This window comes from Neolamprologus brichardi, chromosome 19, assembly GCF_056152115.1.
Source record: "Neolamprologus brichardi isolate AB-2024 chromosome 19, ASM5615211v1, whole genome shotgun sequence".
Taxonomy (NCBI): Eukaryota; Metazoa; Chordata; class Actinopteri; order Cichliformes; family Cichlidae; genus Neolamprologus; species Neolamprologus brichardi.
The window spans coordinates 12505680-12525564 of NC_142122.1; the positions used below are offsets into that span (position 1 = coordinate 12505680).

General features: G+C 45.3%; 1 protein-coding gene across 2 annotated transcripts; it reads right to left on the minus strand.

The window, feature by feature from the left end:
• Positions 1-336: 336 nt before the first annotated feature.
• On the minus strand, positions 337-15018 carry LOC102799148 (SLIT and NTRK-like protein 3). 2 transcript variants are annotated; one of them, XM_006798374.3, is made up of 7 exons: positions 14847-15018; positions 11776-12056; positions 11329-11580; positions 10976-11091; positions 9792-10715; positions 8396-8615; positions 337-2995 (listed from the first exon to the last, which is right to left on the minus strand). In XM_006798374.3, the coding sequence occupies exons 2-7, from the start codon at positions 11989-11991 to the stop codon at positions 1865-1867; spliced, it is 2859 nt and encodes a 952-aa protein (XP_006798437.1). In that variant the 5' UTR covers positions 11992-12056; positions 14847-15018; the 3' UTR covers positions 337-1864. The 2 variants fall into 2 exon arrangements, with proteins under 2 accessions (XP_006798437.1, XP_006798438.1); XM_006798375.3 differs by having other exon boundaries at positions 14718-15018.
• Between the last annotated feature and the right edge of the window lie 4867 nt (positions 15019-19885).

A 19885-nucleotide genomic window follows, 5' to 3' on the forward strand; every position in this document is an offset into this window, starting at 1 on the left:
AGATGGAAAGATGAAAGCAGAAGAGAGAGGGAAGATCATTATGAAAGAAACACTAGCAATTCACGACCTTGGCCACAGGGCCCCCAGTTATGTCCTTATTTCACCCAATGGACTTGTATTTATTTTATACCGTTAATGTGGTAGATTTCACACTATTAGCTTCTATCTCCACCCTTTAGTGTGTGAGGAACCCTGCAGGCAGCTAGCTTTGCTCAACTCTCATCTGATCTCCGCAACACGCTGCATGGACAAGCTTAGAGGCTTAGCATACCTCAAGTCGTCTCTTTCATACACTATTAAAGCAACAGGGAGAGTGAGTGTGCATTTATGGGGGTCAGGGCAAGTGTATGTATGTGTGAAGCGGTTACACAGTAGCTTTTTTTTTTATGTAGCACCCTTTATTGTATTTCGTGGGTCGGCGGTAAGAAGGCTGAACCAGATGCAGAACCATCCTATACATTAATATAACATGATCCCTTACAGGAGAGCTTCAACACGCGAAAACTAAGAATAAATATATTCACAACTGCCTCTACTATTGGTAAGAGATGAAAGCATAAAAAGGTACCTCTGTAAAAGATAATAATCGATAGTTGATAGAAGTGTTTGTCTCTTTTGTTTTTTTTTAGACAAAAAATGCCTTTTTTTTACATCCTGGTTTTTTTTTTTTTGTCCATTGATCTTTTTCTGCCATTCAATTTTCCTCTGAGAAATACTTAAAAATCAATACAATAACCTCTGCGCCTGTGTCCGATGAAAATGAAAATGTGCAGCAGAGGTCCTCCTGGCCCCATTAAGTCTGGCTGATTAAGAAATCCAAGATGCATCCATTGCCTTAATGTCCTTCTGTAATTTCCTTTGTTTTGTCTTTCAGTCAAACAAACCAAAGAAAAAAAAATCTGTATCCTTTTTTTTTTTTTCCCATAAAACCAGAACCTTGTTATAATTTCACACAGCAAACGACTATTCCTGGATATGTCCATCATCGTAGCCCTGTAAAAAAAATCAACCGGTTAAGCAAATTAAGTTAACTGGATGAGATGATGAAAATGAACAGAACTGCATACAAACAACTCCAATATTGACTGGGTATATTATTATTTTTGGCTCATCCAGGGGAATGCAATTACTCGGCGGGTTTTTGATTAGTCTCAGTCGTCCATCAGCGTCCCATCCATTGGTAGTCAAACCTCTTTGTTTAGATAAATAGATCTGTATTCATAGAAAAATAAGCATTGACCACACTGCTGGCTGTTCATTGCTAAGGCACTTGGCTGTTTTCAGTTACTTCTCTTCTTCTTGCTTTTCTCTGTCTGGTCTCCATCCTAACGTGTCCACCCAGCTCGCTCTAAACTTCGAGGCTGTCACAGTTCACGACTCTGTGTTTGATGATGCTTTGAAGAGCTGGTGTGTTTCACCTCCACGCAGGTCTTTTGAGAGCAATATTATGAGCATCAACGCCCACTACCACCACCACCATGCCGTCTCCCGCTAATTGTGGCGCCGAGTAGAAAAGCCGAGCCTCAGTACTTTAAAAAGAAAAAGAAAAAGATACTGTAGTAGCTGCAGCTGAAGTTTTGCCTCCAGGCAGAGATCTGTGATCAGCTACTCCTTGCCAAAAAACCAACCTATATGCCAGTAGTGGGGAAAATACAAAAAGTGACCTCAGCTCGTTATCCAGGAATAAACATAGCGTGTAGTGTAGTCCCGCTCCCCCACAGGCTCCTCTCAAAGCCAACCTCTGTACAGAAGTCATTGTTACTGAATGATTCACCACCAGGGAGAGAGATGATGAAGAGACAAGAGAAGATGGGTAGCAGGAAGAGGAGGATGAGGATGAGGAGGGGGAGAAAGAGGAGGCGCGTTAAAACTGGTAAGAGCGGTCTAACACCTCCATGTAGTCTGGTGTGGTCCTCAGTCTGGCTCTCTGCTCTCCAGCTCCCTGTTCGCTCTGACTGCTACCACCTGGAGTGGAGCTCGTGGTGGTGGTGACCACGAGCGTTTGGTCGGGTCTCGTGTCCTGTTTGGAGTCTTGGGGGTGGGGGTAGCGGGGCGGGGGCCTCACATACCTATCTGGCAAATCTCTGAACTCAGGAGTTGGGAGTCTGAAGAGACAGTCCACCAGCTCCACTTTAGGAGTGGGGCCCTGGCTGTCGATTACTGTGGGGCACAGGATGCCGTTCCCGTGGAGGCCAGCGAGTGGTCCCATGGCTCCTGTGACGGTGTTGATGGGTGACGAGGACACCTCCAGAGCCCACTCCCTCTCCTTCTCTGCTGCAGAGCAGTAACCCTCCTCGCACTCTTTCGAAGCTGCAAACGTCTGTTGCTGCTGCTGCTGCGGCCGCTGTTTCACCGCTGCGTCCTGCTCATCTTTGTAGATGGGGTTGCTACACATGTGCGATGCCGCCGCAGGGTTAGGGCCTTTGGCGGCGGCCTCTGGGGGCAGAATGGTGTCGTAGACGTGGTTGTGCTCAGGCGGAGGTAGAGGCGGCGTCTCTGGGAGGCCGTGGTGATGATGATGGTGGTGCGTCTGCTCAGTGAAGATCCCGCACTCCATCTGGATGCCGGCCAAATCCACCTCTCCCTGGCGGCGGAACGGCAGCTTGTCTCTCCTCCTCAGGGCGTAGGCGATTAGTGCCGCAGCCGCAAAGAAAGCAGAGACAAACAACACAAGCAGGCTGAGCACTAAGACCGACAGAGGGATTGAATTCTTCTCCGGAAGGGGACCGACGCCTGAGCCGGGGTAGTCAACCGATACGCCTCTGTCTGCAGCCGTGGAGGTGGCCGTCTGCTCCTCCTGGTCCTGGTCCTCTTGAGGCTCCAGCTCAGGGCAGAGCAGCTCCATGGAGAGGGATCGCAGGTCTACACCTTTGGTCTTATCCGGGGAATGGCACACCACCTCTCCCATCACAACCACAGCGCTGAGCCCCTCCAGCCAACGCTTCAGTGGAGCAGCTTCACAGTTGCACTCCCATGGGTTCTGCTGCAGGTCCACCTGGAGAAATACATTAAAAATACAGTGTGTTGTCATTGTGTAGTAATAGTGTAATTACTGGTCTGCCGTGCAGTAGATAATTTCCCTGACTTTGTGCTGAAGAATGGGCCGATGGCTCCGACTCCTATTTAGATGACAACCAGAAAAATGATATCTCTAACCCTTTCCACGTAATAAGGTTTGGAAAATGAGTTTTTCAGAATTGATATAATGGCTCTCCACACTGACCAGTAGCTCCAAATAATTTTTAAAATATGCATGTGATGAATGCACAGATTATGTAAATACTCTCATTATAGGGTCAAAACATTAAAGTGCTTGCATTTACCAGATGATGGTGCCCAGGCTCGATATATCCTCAATATTCAACTCTTCCCAGCCGCGAGGGCTCTCATAGAAAAAAGTTTTGAATAGACACCGCTCAGAGTTTCTATATTGGTGCTTGTTCATAAAACTCACCGGCAGCTTTTCTGTGACGAGCGTGCAAGAGTATCACAGCACTTTGTTTTTAACAGGATGTGATGCAACTCTCCCCTGTGCTATAATCCAATAGGTATGCGTGCAAATCCATTTTCTCATTGCCAGCTATTGATTGTGCGCCTTAAAACAAACTCAAATATTCACTTTGCCGCGCTCTGAAAAGCTTAAAGCAGATTATGCACGAAGGGAATCACTTACATCACGTTGTATTGTCTACAGAACTCATCTGTTCCATATCTTTAGCAATGACATTGGCAATGAAAGCTGATATTCTCTCTGTCACACTTCCAAGGAGCTCGCACAAATGTTGTCATGCTAATTCGGTTAGGCTATCTCCCTGGCTTGCAGGAATAGATGGATGCATTCCGAGATGATTCAGCATTGCTGTTGTGGGAGCCATGATACAGCTACCTCCCCATGCTTCACACTGAACAACCGGATGCTCCTTCACTTTATTGAAGTTAGCCCACTGTGGGCTTTTTGTGTGGCTTTCATAATAGCGTAATTGCAACTGGAAGGCGAAGAGAAACTATGCTGCAGTTTTCACTCACTCATATTAAAAGTCCACTGAAAAGCATCCACCGCATTACTGTGACGCATCTACCCTCTAACGCAGCGCGAATGAGCAAAGTGACATTTTAAAGAAACACTGCATGACCAGAGTGTCAGTTTGTTTTTGCTGTTTCATAACTTTCATAATGACAGTCTTACATCTGGTGGAAATTCTTGAAGCATTTTATTGTTTTCTTTCACGCAAATCCCAAAGGCTTTATCCCCTTCTCTTTTCAAAGCATCTGTCCAACACATCCAACACTGTTTACAATTTATACGCCTGGTCACCTAGTGTGCGATTTGCTGTCAACTTGTCAATCACAGCTTGTGTTGTGACAGGAAATTACAGACCCTCAGTTAGCCCGGCAGGTGCGGGGAAAATATGAGCGCGTGATACCATTATGCACGTTCTGTGAACACAAAGGCTTGGAGTAAGCCACGTACACTAAATTGACAATAAAAAGTGGCACACTAACCAAACCGGCATTCATTGCTTTAATCCAGCCTGCGATGATATATTGGAAACCCTCTTTTGTCAGAAAATATATTCAGACTGACTTAAATAAAGGACTGAAATGGCCCTGCTTTAACCGCAGAAGAGCATATTTGCTCTTGTGGGTTTTTATCATTATGACAGAGAGCAAAGATCAGGCAATAATCATCCAAACTTTATTTGAGAGCTATAAAAAAATTCCCATCAGGGGAGAAATTCAGAACGTTCTTAGTGAGCCGTGTGCCTTCTAATTGATCACTTTGCCCAAACATCCTGTCAGTCATTAGAATTGCTCCAGTTAGTTCACAGAAATAGAGTCAATACAAGCAGGTTTTGGAAGTTCTGGCGCAGGGATTCTGCTGTAGTCTCTGGTGACGAGACGCCCCTGAGCTTCAGCTTGCCAAGCCTTCTCCATACTGATGAATGGGTTTCATTGTCTTTTGAATAACACACACACAGAGCGAACACAAAAAGACTGAAGAAGAACCTGCAGCATATGCAAAATTGTGTTTATTCTGAAAAACGTGTACGTTTAAAATCTCTCTTTACGGCTACAGTGGTAGAGTGTGAGATGCTATGCATAGAAAGCCAGATGTCAAACATGTCAAAGCACTAACGTATCGATGCTCTCCACTTACACTTCTATATTTCATCAGATTGTGGTATTGAGTGCACTCACACAGATTTTGATTTTATTCTATTTTTTGAAGTGTTGTAATTTATTTTTCATGTTGTGCTCGTGCTCCCTTCATAGATTTCTACCTCAGATAGCGATTTCCTATATTCTCCCGAGCGACTTCAACAACCCCTCGAGAAGGGGCATGAACTTTCTCTATCCAGCTGTTTGTGTTTCATGTAGCTGGAGAGAGAGTGGTAGTAATAGCACAGAGCAAAGAGCAAGAGTTTCTGGTCCACTGAGGCTAGTGTCGGTGAAGAAATTGGCATCTCTGCCTCCGTGTGATTGCTGAACATCAGCGCAACATGGCGAGCCTGGAAAGAAGCCCTTGATCTTTTATTCGGAGGGAAAATAAACACTGTCTTTTAATGCAGCTGTACGAGATATCTTGATTTTGAAATGTGCCGCAAACTGTTATTATGTGGACGTGAGGGTCTGAGGAAAAAATAAAATAAAATGAGAAAGAGCACCCAGCGATGGAAGCGGTTCTATCTGCTCTTCCAAACAGACTGTAGACCCTAGAAGAAGAATTTACTTGTCACAGCTGCTAAAGATAGTTATGGCCATTTATTATATCTCCATATGTGAACACATTATGGACAAAAATCCCAGTTTCAAGCACAGTCACAGCTTCTGTGTTTAAAAAGAATTAGAATGGAATTCAGTTTGTTTCTTTTGAAAACTCTTAACTTTTTACTACATTAAGTCATTTTAATAGCTCTTTGGTAACACTACCTATGTGTTTAGCTACCTACACATAATTTAATTTGAGTGGCTATTAACACGACATTACTCTTATCAATCCCACCTTTGTTCTATAAGAAATTTCACCTCACAGCGCACCTGCATGAGTTGGCATTTAATGCTAAATCAGAGTACTTAGCCAGTCAATGAGACCAAAGACGTCTTTTGTGCTGAAAGAGAAAACACATCTTTTCAGAGCACCGTTTAAAATGATTACAGATACTTTCACTTTTATTTAAAAAAAGAAAAAAAATGCCTTTGATGTGCAATTTCAGTTGAAATGCTGGCTTGTATTGCAAGAAAATATAACTTGCTTTCACCTTCATAAACATTCTGACTGCTTGTTATTGTGTTGAGAATATTCCATATTTACATCTGCAGAAGAAAAAACCCTCTAAATATGAAGCTACAGCTAGAAGAGGCCTGGAAGCAGCTAGCATAGCTCTGTCCAGATAAGCAAATCCACCTACCACCACCTCTAAATTTCTCTAACACTTCACATCTTGTTTCTGTAATCCACACAGAACCAAAGTGTAAAAGCAACAAATGGCCATTTTACGGCTGTTATCGTCGGACAGAGAAAGACTTGCTGTTTGTGTTTATATAAGTGAAACATGGCCATGGGCAAGTTTCTTCATTACGGCTGGCAATGACAGGGAAGCGCTGCTCTGCTGCACAACACGTCCTTTGCATTTACTGGGAAAGACATATGTGTTTCTGAACTGTACATATATAATTTCTGGCATCCACTCACATACTGAGTCACCTAACTCGAGTTTCTTTGGTTTAAGGTTCATCTGCTGTTGAGCTGCTATTCGTTTTCTAGTTAAGAAATCATAAACACCAGAGTGATTTGAATTTTTCTCCCTGGTGTCACGCTAATATTGTTTTTTTGTTTTTTTTTAATTACACTGACATCAGCAGGGTATTTTCATATCAGTGTATATAAGTGGGTGTAACTGTATAATCCTGCTCTTGATGGTGACAATGACTCTAAGCTATACATGCTGCTGTTTTATGATTAACAAAATGGACTGCTTTTTACTGCAGCTGCGAGCTAAACCCCGTTTCCATCTGCGTTACCCTTTGATTTTTTTTTCTGTGCAAACTCTGGCTCCAAAAGCACACGCCAGCGCCCAGAAATCCGAGCTTCAAACAGGCCAGCAGTAAGTCAACAGGTGATATCATTGTCACATTATTTTACGTGGTCTATGGGCAGCCTTAATGTGGCTTTGTCAGAGTAATAACAACCCTGGTAAATGAATGTATTCAATTACTGTGGCACAGATTTGAGGGACTACAATGGTCGTACCGCTGAGCTTTATGAATACAGCCCACTGTGTGCTTCCATTTGGTCAATGCTTTAATGCTCTTGGACATCAGAGGTGTATAACAGTGCAAAAGAAAAACCCATAATACACTTTTACATGGCTCCTCCAGCTCCGTGAACTACTGTCGTCCCTTCCTCGAGCAAAGATTTAGAAACAGCCTCTGAACTGCCAGTCTCACCCACACTACCTAGGATCAGGAATTTTGCATGGAGCAAAGAAAAATGGAAATTCACAATGACATTCGGGCTAATCTACACCCACCTTACCTCATTCTACTCGGGATGTCTAAGAAAAGCCTGGTACACTAAATTTGCTGAAGTGAGAGGAAGCAGGATAAAAAAAAAATGTAACACCTCGCTTCCTGTCCTTATTGGTGCGCTGTGTATAGCAACCAGTCACATAAAGCTGCAGTCAAATGTGCGAGGTAAGCTTTCACAAAAAGCTGGATTTACCACATAACAGCAGTTTATACAGTCTATTTACTGAAAGGTACTTTAATTACAAGCATTCACAAAAACTTGAGAGGTTCAGCTTTCTCCAGTTTAGCTCCTGATTTATTAAGACCACTTATGCAAATCAAGTCAATTGCAATTTTCCAATTAGAATACCTGAGGCGCAACTATAGTCCCACAAGCCACAGCAGAGCCCGCAAAACAACAGACGCTACAGATGACAGAGAAAACTGCAGCTGTGCCAGAGGCCATGAGACCAGGGGCTGCCAGAAGTTTTTAAACGTGGCCGTGGCTTGATCCAAGATTTCAGGTTGTTTTGTTTATTTCATCCAGCTGTGATAATATAATGTGTCTTGGCAATCTATTAGTTCTTTTAATCTCATCGGCTGACATTTGAAATAAATACGCTCTGTATAATTATGCACATTTTTGTGTAGCAAATCAACGGGGGTGATCCAATTCAATAATCTCTATTTTTCCACCTGGCAACTGGCAGTCAGCAAAATGCATGTTATTTGGCCTAAATTAGCTGAAAGCCTCATGCCAGGTATCTGACTCATTTGCACACACAGAGGTTAGCAGACCAGAATTGTGTTCTCAAGCATCCACCTGCATCCACACCGCCACAGCCATTCAGTAAATACGGTTAGTAATGTAGTAATTTACACTAACCTGTACCAGTCCGGTGAGGTGTTCAAGCACGCCCTCCATCGGAAGCTGTAGCAGGTGATTGTTTCGAAGGTTTAGGCGGGCTAGATTGACTCTGGAGAATACACCAAGAGGGAGACTCCGCAGCAGGTTGGCATTAAGGAACAATAACTGCAGGGATGGCATGGAGTCGAAAGTGCCGGGATCAACTTCACGGATCTCATTGTACTCAAAATAAAGGTACCTATAGACAGGAGAGAAGATGGCAGTGTCACAGACTTTACAAGCAAAGAGACTATCGGTATGTTGTATCTAAGCTGTATCTCGTGATTTCGTGATGCACTAAGGTCATTTTCCTTTCTGCATAAATTAGTCATTCCTTTTGATGCCTTTTCATACATTTAACTTCCAAGTATATGCTGCGGCCATGAATGGCAAACAGATCAATGAATATTCATGTCACAAAGTCACACCAGAAATTGGATTTCATCTTCTCATCCCCTGTTCGCAGCCATAAACTGATCACTATCAAATAAAATTGTGTAATTTTGCACTGATGACTACTAACACTGGCCTCTGCGTATCAGATTATCTTGTTAAATCAAATTAAAAGGACTCTTTTTTTTAAATAACAGAAATATATGCAGAGTACAGCTGGAGAATTCTCTGCATGCTAGTCATCCAGTAGTGCCATTGCTAGAATAAGTGACGGATCTGGTTTAAATGACTTGTACAGCACTCTCACCATTAAGTCGCTAACAAAGGCTAACGAGAGGTTAAGAGGTAGACATTTTGAAAAGTCCAGAGAGGATTTTTATTATTGATTAATAGTCAAAAAAATGGCTATGGAGATTTTTTTCCTGAACCCTGTCTTTAAATATAAAATAGTGGAGCTGAAAGCCAAAAGGCTAAAAGAGGTCTTTGCAGTCTGCTCTGCTGTCTTCCTCGCTGTTTAATGACTGACTTTGGATATAGGTTATTAACCAAGGAACTGTCTTATTCTGATGATGACATAAATATGCATCACTCTGACAGTGTGCTTTTATTTTAAGCTTTTCTTATTCTTCAAAAAAAAAATCCTGGCAAAAAATCCAAATGTCTCACCGCCTTATCGACACCTCTGTATGCAAATACAACAAAAACCCATTAATTTTCACGTTGTCACTCACACCCAAACTGAAGCATGGCATCAGGCAGCGTGACTAACAAATGACACTTCTGGAAGAGACTGGGCACCTTCCATTTCAATCAAACTCCGGCATAATGGTAATCAAAGTGTTCTGCTCTGTGCCATTCCAGTATTACAGTGAAATTAATTTCCACATACTTATAAACAAATCTCTAAATACCTAAGCTAATGAGGTTTTAATTAATATGTACGTCTAAAGTAAATGGTGTGACTGATCCAAAAGGTTCTTACCTTAGATTCTGCAATCCTAGAAACATGTGGGGGCTCAGCCTCTCCAGATTGTTTCCGTTCAGGTAGAGGCTCCTCAGGCTCGTCAGGCTGGAAAAAGCGCCCTCCTGAAGGTAAGAGATGCGGTTGTTCCCCAGGTGAAGCATGTCGAGGCTGGAGAAGTTCCAGAAGTCTGTGCGGTAGATCCTCTGTATTAAATTTCCACTCAGGTAGAGCTTGCGGCCGTTGAGAGGCCGAGGTGTGAGCTGCGACACATTGAGGAAGCCATTCTCTTTGCAGTTGACGGTGAGACCCAGGTCAGTTATGTGCAGGTTGCAAGTGCAGCCCAGGGGACAGATGATGGGAATAGGGGGCCGTGTTTGGTAACCAGCCACCGGGGGATTCTGGTTGGGCATCAGACTGCGTGGCGTGGGGGATGTTCTGGAGGGTCGAGGCCTTTTAGTCGGCCTTGGGTGCCTCTCCCTGTCTTTACGCTCTGCAGAGGAAGAGGATGACGAAGTGGAGGAAGTATGTGTGTTCTGGCGGGAGCCGTGCACCATAGAGGAGGGTTTAGTTGGTCTGACTCGCCCAGGTTGGTGTTTAGAGTTAGGGGGCAAATGCTGGGGTTGTGATCCTGCTGATGGACCACTCCCCACTGCTTGCAGCTCTTTATCTGGCAGGTCGGCACACAGTTCTTTGCGGGGGATTTCCCTCAGGTCTTTACCGTGAAGGTGGAAGGGATACTCGCATGTAACATCCCCGACTACCGCCGTGTAGGGAATCTGACCCAGCCACTGCTGTAACTGCACTGCCTCGCAGCCGCAGTTCCAGGGATTCTCCTCCAACTGTATCTCCATCAGGGAGCGGCCAACGTACTCCAGGGTCCCAGCATATGCCAGGCTCTTCAGACGGTTTCCCCGCAGGTCCAGATGAGTCAGAGACACGGATCTGGTACAGGAGGAGGAGGGATATAGTTTGCTAGTTTACATGAAAGGACACTGTTATAGTAAAATAAAATTCACACATTCCATCACAGAGGAGCCAGCATTTTATCTGATGATTAATCCATCTCTGATTATATGAAATAGTATGCCACAGGAACATTAATTCAGCAGTACAGCGTGACTAATTGTGTCCGACACTGATATTTCTACAGATCAGTCCTGGCATAATTTAAAAGCTCTGCAGTAAAATAATCAGAATCCAACCTGAACAGATGAGGAGGCAAGTTAGGGATGAGGTTGTCATTCAGGATGAGAACACGGAGCTTGTAGAGGAACCTCAGAGCACCGCTATCAATTCGTTTGATCACGTTGTAGTCGGCCTGCAGGTAAGAAAGAAAAGATGTGACGAATGAGTAATTGCTCGAATTGGAAAGTAAACTCAACTGAGAGCTCTCCGTTTGCAAAAATGCACAGAGATTTTGAGGAGATCCTTTCACACAGGCCACCTGCTAGCCATTGATTATTTCTGTCACAGCTATCTATAGTAATCCTGGACAAATTTGTCAATAATTAAGTCAATCGTGGATAATCAACACGGATTAACTCCTCGGGACTACCTGGAGGTATTCCAGAGCCTCTAAGCCGGCGAAGGTGTCATTTCTGAAAACCTCCAGCTTGTTCTCGTGGAGGTACAGACGTCTCAGTTTGGCGAGCCCATGGAAGGCTCCCACTCGGATGTCCTGGAGAGCATTGTTGCCAAGGTTTATCGACACTGCGTTGCCAAGGTGCTGAAACCCGTTGCTATAGAGACGCCTTAGAGAGTTCCTCTGGAGGTTGAGTTTGAAAGGGCGGACCCATGACTGTGACACCTGAATGATTAATTAGAGGTCTGATTAGTTATCTTATTAATTACATAAATTTAGCAGTTAGAAACAGCCCTAAGCCACATTAGAGGCAGGATATTAGACTGGGAGATATGGCGCTTTAATAAGATAAGTGACAGCGCAGTAAAGTGAAGTGCAGCTCCACATGCGTGGCCAGACAAATGATGAAGAAAGCCATACCTGGCTGGCATTTGTGAAGCCCCGCCCATCGCAGTGCACGTGTAGCACACCTTCTTTGACCTCGCACGTGCACGGCTCGAAGCACGGCTCGTCCACTTCTTCCTCGGAGTTGTCCACGAGAGGGGTGTGTGTGGAGGTGGGGGTAGGGGTGGGGGTGTGCGACGCCTGGGAGAGACGCGCACACCCCAGGGCCACCGCCAGAGTGACCCACTGCATCCTCCTGCTTCTCCCTCTCAGCTCAACAGCCTGCGGCTACAGCCCGGCATCAGGCCTCCACCGCACTGCACGGTGAGGCGAACGCACACACAATCACACAAACGCATTGTTAACGGAGGGCAAACAGCCAGGGAGGCAGCAGCAAAAGTCAGTTCAGGATGAATCAGATGGATGATACATCAGAGGCATACTAAAGCAGTCAGAAAATAAATGTTAAATCACACAGAGTGTAGTGTCATGGGGACGGAACAGCATTATAGTGGAATGAAGCTGTACAGGAAGGCCACAGTATGATATGATAGCCGTCAACCGTGTATGCATGTGCTTGTATTCGTAACAGGAAAACGAGGCTTAGAGGGTTTACAAAACCGGGACAAATTGATTTCAAAACAACAGGCTGAAGAATCTCTCAGCTGCTACAATGTCTCTCTTGAATTAAAAATTCAAATGTTGACATTGAAAATGCAAAACAAAGGCACGCACGTGGGCTAGTTCACCTGTGAATCACGTTTTATTCTTTTTCCGAGTGGCTTTCTGAGTGCTGGGGTTGGGGGCGGGTAGAGCTTGTGATGAATGTATTCATCTGTGTTTTCAAATGCCGGGTGAAGCCGAAATGTCACGCATGTGTTATTTTAATGTATGCAATATGAATATGGGCGAATGCAAATCAGACTCATAATGCTTCTGTCTAATGAACTGCTCCATTTAATAAGATGAATGGCAATCAAGAGAACAGAAGGATGAGGCACAAAATACCCCATATTATCAATCAGAAAAATACGTTGGGTTATCAACAGCCATCGAGTCCTGTCATAATCATTATTGTGATAATGACAGTGGAGTGAAAAGCTTTGCTGCAAAATCAAAACTCTTCAAAAAAATTTCAAAAGGTGGGGGTGGTGTGAATCAGTGCGACGACAGGCAGGAACGTGAACTGACGGCGATAGCGATGATGGTCGTGACGATGATGAGAGCGGCGCGGTAATAACAAGAGAATGAGTTGCAGAACTCCTGGCACAACAACAAAGACAAGAAAAGCGAAAAACAGCTGAGATTGTGAGTGCTGCACGGGGATATTTCCTCTCGAGTCTTAATGAGATCTAAATTGGATAAAGCATCTCGATCTGCTCATACAGTGTTGAACACTGCCATGCGAAATGCAATAATGATCATGATGGTATGGTAGCTGTAATCATACAGCAATAATCTAGCATCAGCGAGTTAGACAAGGAGGCAGGAGTGAAAACATCACCGCCCGGGAGAGGAAGAGCAATCACGGAGATGATTATGACGGGGGAAAGATGAAGGGAGAGGTAGAAATGAGAAGAGGAGGAGGAGGAGGAGGAAAAATGGGAACAAGGGGAAGGAAAGGAGTAAAGGAGAGGCAGACATATAAAGGAGGAGTAATGTGCAGAGAGTAGGTACAAAAGAAGAGGAAATGGGTGAGGTGGGAGAGAAGAGTGGGATTGCATAAGCAGCAAGAAGTCAGTCAAGGCTGCCACTCAGGATGAGAGCTCACAGTGAAACAGCTGAAATCTGATATTGATTACATCAAAGCCCTCCTCTTGCCCTGCACACAATGTACGCCCGCCTCACAGAGAAACTGTGCTGGAGCCAAGTTTCATGCGTGTGTGTTGCACACAATGCGAGAAAGGTCAAACCATATCCAAAAAGTAGGCTTTTATAGCCTGCCAAGTACAGAAACAGGTAGCTAGACACGTGTAGATGAGTGTGAGCTTTCATAACAAACCAGTGTAATGCTGCAATACTTGTTGGAAAACCTCACGATTTTAAAGGAAGAAAGCATAAGGAGAAGTGAAAAACAGTCATCAGTGTATGAAAGTGTTCAGAGCATCTGTGCTTCACAGGAGAAAACAGGCTTACATGCTCAACAGTTTTGGACAAATTGGAAAACAATACAAAATACTGCCCATTCAGAGTCCCACTGGGTCTTCAGTCTAGATATGTATTGTTTATTACTTGGACCGTGGCCCCCCTGTACAGAGGAGATCAATACAGAGTCCAGATAGACCACTGGGATCCATCCTGTTAGAGTCTGCTTTAGTGGATGGGCATCTCTACCTAATGAGAAGAAACACAGTCAAGCCTCTTTCTCCAATCAGCCGAGTGGACTAGTCAGCAGTCGGCATAGCTCTGCATCATTATGGTAACAAGAAACGAAAGGACTTAAGCACTGACTGGTGGCAGCCCAGAACTCTGCCTGTGCTTCTGCGTGCGTCTGTCTCTGTCCTTCTGTCTTCATGTCCATCTGAAAACCGTCCTGACACAGGTGTGGCTTCCCTCCCTGTCTTTCTTTAGTCTCTCTGAGTTTTTTTTTTTTCTTCTCACTCTCCCCTCTCCTCCAGACCTGCACACTGACGCAAGCGAACCAGAGATGACAGTCACTGCTTATTCTTCACCATATTATTCATGTCACATAATTCCAGTCTCTATCTCTCTGTCCTCTCTGTCCGTCAGAATACACGCTCACCAAGCTTCACACAGGCTTTTACATGGGCCCCTGCTCTCAGCACAGATCTGCACTATCAGGCAAGAAGCAGCATCACTGATCAAATGTATGGGGATATGAGCCTGGATAGCTCACAGCCTTTCAAGAAAATCAATTAGCCCCTAACATTACGGCACACAAATTGTAATAGTTAGAATAATTAAGGCATGACCAATTAAACAGCCTAGTCATTAACAGAACCTATTAAGACATTTACCAGGCTATGTATGAAAATCCTTGGCAGAGCAACGCAATCCAATTGCATTCCTCATTGTCTGTCTCTCCTCACAGCCTCTCTGATCCACACAGCGACGCTTAGCAGAGCAGGGATGCGGGTAATACTCACTCAGTCCGCCGCCAAAGAATTAGAGAACGACCGAGAAAACACTTTAGAGGCTGACTGTCGACATGTCGTTCACATTCAGCCGCACTCTTCTCCCTCTCTCTCTCGCTCCCTCTCTCCTCTCCTGTAGCGGCTGAGGCGGATGGGGAGGGAGGGGGGACCAGAGCGGGTGGGGGGGGAGAGACGTGATAAGACTGCAATGAGGTGGAGGATAAAAACCGGGAGAGAGAGAGAGCTAGAGAGAGAGAGGAAAGGAGGAAAAAAACGATTGGCTTTAGGATGCAGGTCCGCTTCTCCACAGTGCAGCCCGTGGGAGCTGCGGCACTGGTCTGCTGAACAGACGTGCAATGCGCGGAGTTGTAACCTGGGCGTAATAATGGAGAATCCTCTCCTCATCTCAAACACAACTAGGTAATTCATAGAAGGGAGGGGAAAAGAGAGGGCAGGCGCCGGAATTAATCATGCAATAAGGCGGCGCGCAACTGCTAGTTTTTATATGAGGCACAAAGCGCGCAGGGTGGGTTCCTCCTCACCAGAGGAGCCAGTTCAGTTCCTCATCATAAACAGATTACAGGAGACACAACAGAGTCACAGACAATGGGCCCCATAAACTTTCTCCTCACGTTGCCCGGTTACGCATCCCGGTAAAAAAAAATAAAAAATACCCCGACTGTTCAGCTATACCGACAATAATTTATAATCTCATTAGTTTATTCATCTCTCCTCTCTTGCCCTTAAGCACCGACGGATTTCGTGAAACCGGTGTGTGTTACCATGACGACTCGTGCCAGCTGGCTTTCGTCGTGCGCGCGCGCGCGCGCGCTCGAGGACGCACACACACGGTACCGGTCGGGAAAACTGTGGTGACTTCTATGAGGGGGTCGCAGCGGAGATTACAGCGAGACCCAGAAGTTTGTGCGCGGCCTACATCAAAACACCTGTCCTGCCAAACGGGGTTGGTGGGCGCAACAGATGCCGCCCAGATTGAGAGCAATGAAGCCCCCCTACCAACGCTGAATTGAGCTCCCCACATCAGCTAATCACAGCCTGCTAGGTGGCTGATACTCCATCGATACTTTCTCTAAGTGGCGGCTATGGAGCCCCCGTGAAGCCCGGCGTCTCCAGCGGACCAAGGGGAGGGTCTCAATAAAACACCCCATGGTGCCATGGTTTTGAAAACACGCATTCAAAAGCGTTCAACTATCAGTCAGCCGGTTTCATGGCTATAGGAAAAGATTTAATAACAACATGTCTTCCACATTACTGAGCTGAAAGTTCAATTTTCAGTTCAATTTCACATTGATTTCAGCGTGCATTAAGGTGAATAACCTTGAGGAAATGGAGAGGTGCATTTCTCCCCTAGTGCTCTCTTTCCTCTCTCTCTCTTTCTCTGTCTCCTTACAGGAGTAAAGATTGGGGGGGGGGGGGGGGGGGGTCTCTGGAGATTCCTATCAGAAACAGTAAGACGGTTCCAGTAATATCAGGGAGATGTAGATGATGGTTATAGATTTCAGGGCTCTCAGGTGCATTAGTCTGTATTACAGCTTCCCCACAAGGCTACTTAACGCTCACTCGCAATGGAAACAGGCTGGCAGATGCGGGGCATGTATGCACAGCCACATGAACACATGCATTCGTGGGGATTGCTTACTCAGGCATGCACACATTTAATTCGCCTACACCATGCAGGGAGGCTTGTGTTTATAAATAAGCTTCAATCACGCATAGGGTTTTTGTCCTGAGATATTATTGTAATCTCTGTGACAGGGGTAATGTGATGCCAGACCTGGGGTTATTACTGTCCACCTCAAGGCAGAATGCTGCCCGTGGTGGAGAATTTGGGAGAAAAACACTCTTTTCTCACAGAGGTGTTGTTGTTGAACCGTGGAGGCTCCCTAAATTAAGAAAACAAACAGAGAGGAACTGAGAGAAGATGGTTATCAGGCACCATCAGATACCTGTGTGTCTGTTCTCTGGGGGCAGGAGCCGCTCTGAGCACATAAAGTACTTTTTTAGAGTGTTGACGGGGCCTCTAAAGTAGGGGATCTATTTATACTGGCCTAGTGCTGTCTATGGAGCTGTCCAGTGTTGAAATGGATGGGGACTCATGCTGTTTCATTTGAGCCACTTCTCCTTTCTTCCTCCTCCGCTTGCTCCTTCTCCAAAGGCTTTTCCTTCCTCTCATGTGAATTATTTTCTGTCAGAGCATACTTTTCCTTATTCCTTATTTTATACACATCTTTTCTTCCTTCCTTTCCTTCTCTCTCCCCTTCTTTCCTCGTGACTCTCTTACTTTGATTCTCCTGTGGGCTCTTGTCAATTCAGTCTGGTTTACTTGCTTTGATTTCTTCCTCCTTTGTTTTCCTCTCCCTGCTCACTCCATCTTTCTTTCCACCGAGGACATATCGCACAAAGTGGTCATCCCAGTTTTTGCAGCTCTTTCCAATTATGCCTTCGCTCACGCGATCTCCGGCGGGACTGGCTTCCGTGCGTGAGGGCACACAAACTCAAGACTTAAGAACGGGCACCAACAAGAATAAGGACGCAGATTATTCCTTGGTCGAAAGAGCTCCTTAAAGCTACATCTTGCTCACATAGCGTTGAGTCGTCCCCAAACACGTGTTTGAGTTTCACTGGGGCCTGCACTGCCCCCTAGTCTCTGCTTACTCAATGCGATGAGGCAATCAGAGATGCAGGCAGAAGTATCATGCACTCTGTGGCAGGATGTGGAAAGCAAGTGAAAGAGAAGAGGGACAGAAGGAGCGAGAAAGGGAATAAAACAAGCTGAGTGTGGGAGGCGGGTGGAAGGGAGACAGTGAGCATTTTGGGTAAGGTTGTGAGGGTTGGCTGAACATGTAAAGGGGGGTGTGCAAGGGGGAGCCAACAGATAGACGGAATAGGTATTTGGAAGGAGGGGGAGGATGGCCAGGAGGGCAGGTGGTTCTGTCATTAGCTCCAGATTAAAGCAGAGGGCAACTCCAAAGGCCTCACCTCTGATTCACACAGTAGTACTGCAGGCAAGGACAAGCCTCCCGGGAGCACACACACACACGCACACATGCTGGAGACACGGCAGTGATTCAAAGGATTACTCACGGGCTCACGAACACACACATAAACACACACGTATAGGCATATATAACACCACCACCCTTCCCCATCCTCATTTACACACGAGATACACCGTGACTCACGAGAACATGCAGACTCCCACACACATGCAAACAGTCATGCCACACACACATTCTCTCACACACACACATCATTGAACTAATTAATCAAATCTCCTGTTTTAATTAGGATTCAAATCAGTTGCTATGGGAACCTTGCCCTCTCAGAGTCTTAAGGTAAAGGCTGCTGCTGCTGCTTCCAGTGACTCAAGGAAGGTGTCCGAGGGGGACACATTCATATTACCTATGTTGATTCAGCTGGCTGCATTCTACATTCCATTTTCACGCAGACACATTTTTCGGGGGAGGCCTGAGGTGCCCGATGTGAACTTCAATTTGGGCTCAGTCATACAGAGGGACCAAAAAAAGGCAGAAAATTATGATGGCTCACGTTGCAGCCAAACTAATACAATATATTTTACCAGGAAAAGGCCATGTGTGTTAGCATTAAAGGTGAGGTTCACAGTCTGTGGACGCCCGTCCAATCGATCACCAGCTCAAGCCTGCCATTTTTGCTCTGAAAGTTTTCGCATGGAGACACACGTAAAGGCACTTTCACAGAGTTTCTAATACGGTGCTTATCCTTGCTATTACCACAGCCTTGCAATTTTGGGTGAGCAATCGCTTTGTGCTCACATGCCTTGTCCCAGTCACAGTGTTTTCACAGAGGCTCCATTAGTGATCAGTAGGATTTGTTTGTGAAAATTGCTGTCAGAAGAATCAATATTCCTGCATTTGCGTTAATACTATCCAGACAGAGGAAATATTTATTCAGTGACTAATTCCTGAGGTCTAATTAAAGCAGTGCGCATGCTTTAGTGTTAACACTGTTTCATCTCACAAGCTGATAGACTCTTATCTTAAAAGACTGGATGAGAAAGCTCAAAGTGTAGCGGAATCACGGCGCCTTCATCCGTCCAGAGAGCCTTAATATCAGCTCAGGTGAAGGCCGGACCTGATGAATTAAAAGAGGAGAGGATGCCAAGTGAAGCCATTAGGATCCAGGAACTCAGGCGTGTGTCTGGCTCGCCGGTTGTCATGGTTGCGGTGTTTATCACCTCTTTCTGCCGACAGAAGCCCAGGGGCAAATCAGATTGGCTTCAGACAGGGAGTAAAAGAGAGAGTTGGTGAGTGAGGGGGAGGACATATTGGCACAGCGGAGGGGGGGAAATGCCAACACGCTGCTGAGTGAAGGCTGAGGAGGAGCGCTGGACAAATGTCAACGTGGCTTATTCATAGGATGATGCTTTTAACTCTTTGACTGTGACATAACGTTTGAAGTAAAGGTATATTAGACTAATTCAGTAAACCCTCACTTTAGGTCTTTTTGTTAACATACCCAAATGCTGTAATGTGGGGAAATAAAACTTTCTTTTTTCCCCTCTTGTTATCTTCTCATCTGTTGTGGTAAATATCTCCCTGCAAATGTGCTGAATGCATTAATGCACATCTTAAAAGCTCTTGGCATTTGATGAAAACAACACTAAAGGATAGTCCTCTAATGGAAGTCTTAAAGCTAGATAAACCTCAAGGATCTGGAGTAAATCCCCCCCCCCCCCCCCCCCCCCCATCCCCCGTGGCCTGTGCCTGCCACCTAGCGGCCCCTAACCCAATGATCCATATGTGAAGACTTCACAAGTGCAACCTGTGTGGTGAGGCAGTTTTTCTGAAGTACAGATGCTATTATTATGTCACTAGCTGACAAGACAGCATTCACTTCAAAGAGCTCTGAGAGTTCATGTTGCATGAGGAGATGAGAAACTAAGATATTTACCTGTTATGACAAGCGGCCGGTAAGACATATTATCAATCTATTGGTCATAATCATAAACAGATGTCTGTTTGCATCCAGGTGGCTGCCTGTCGTTGCCC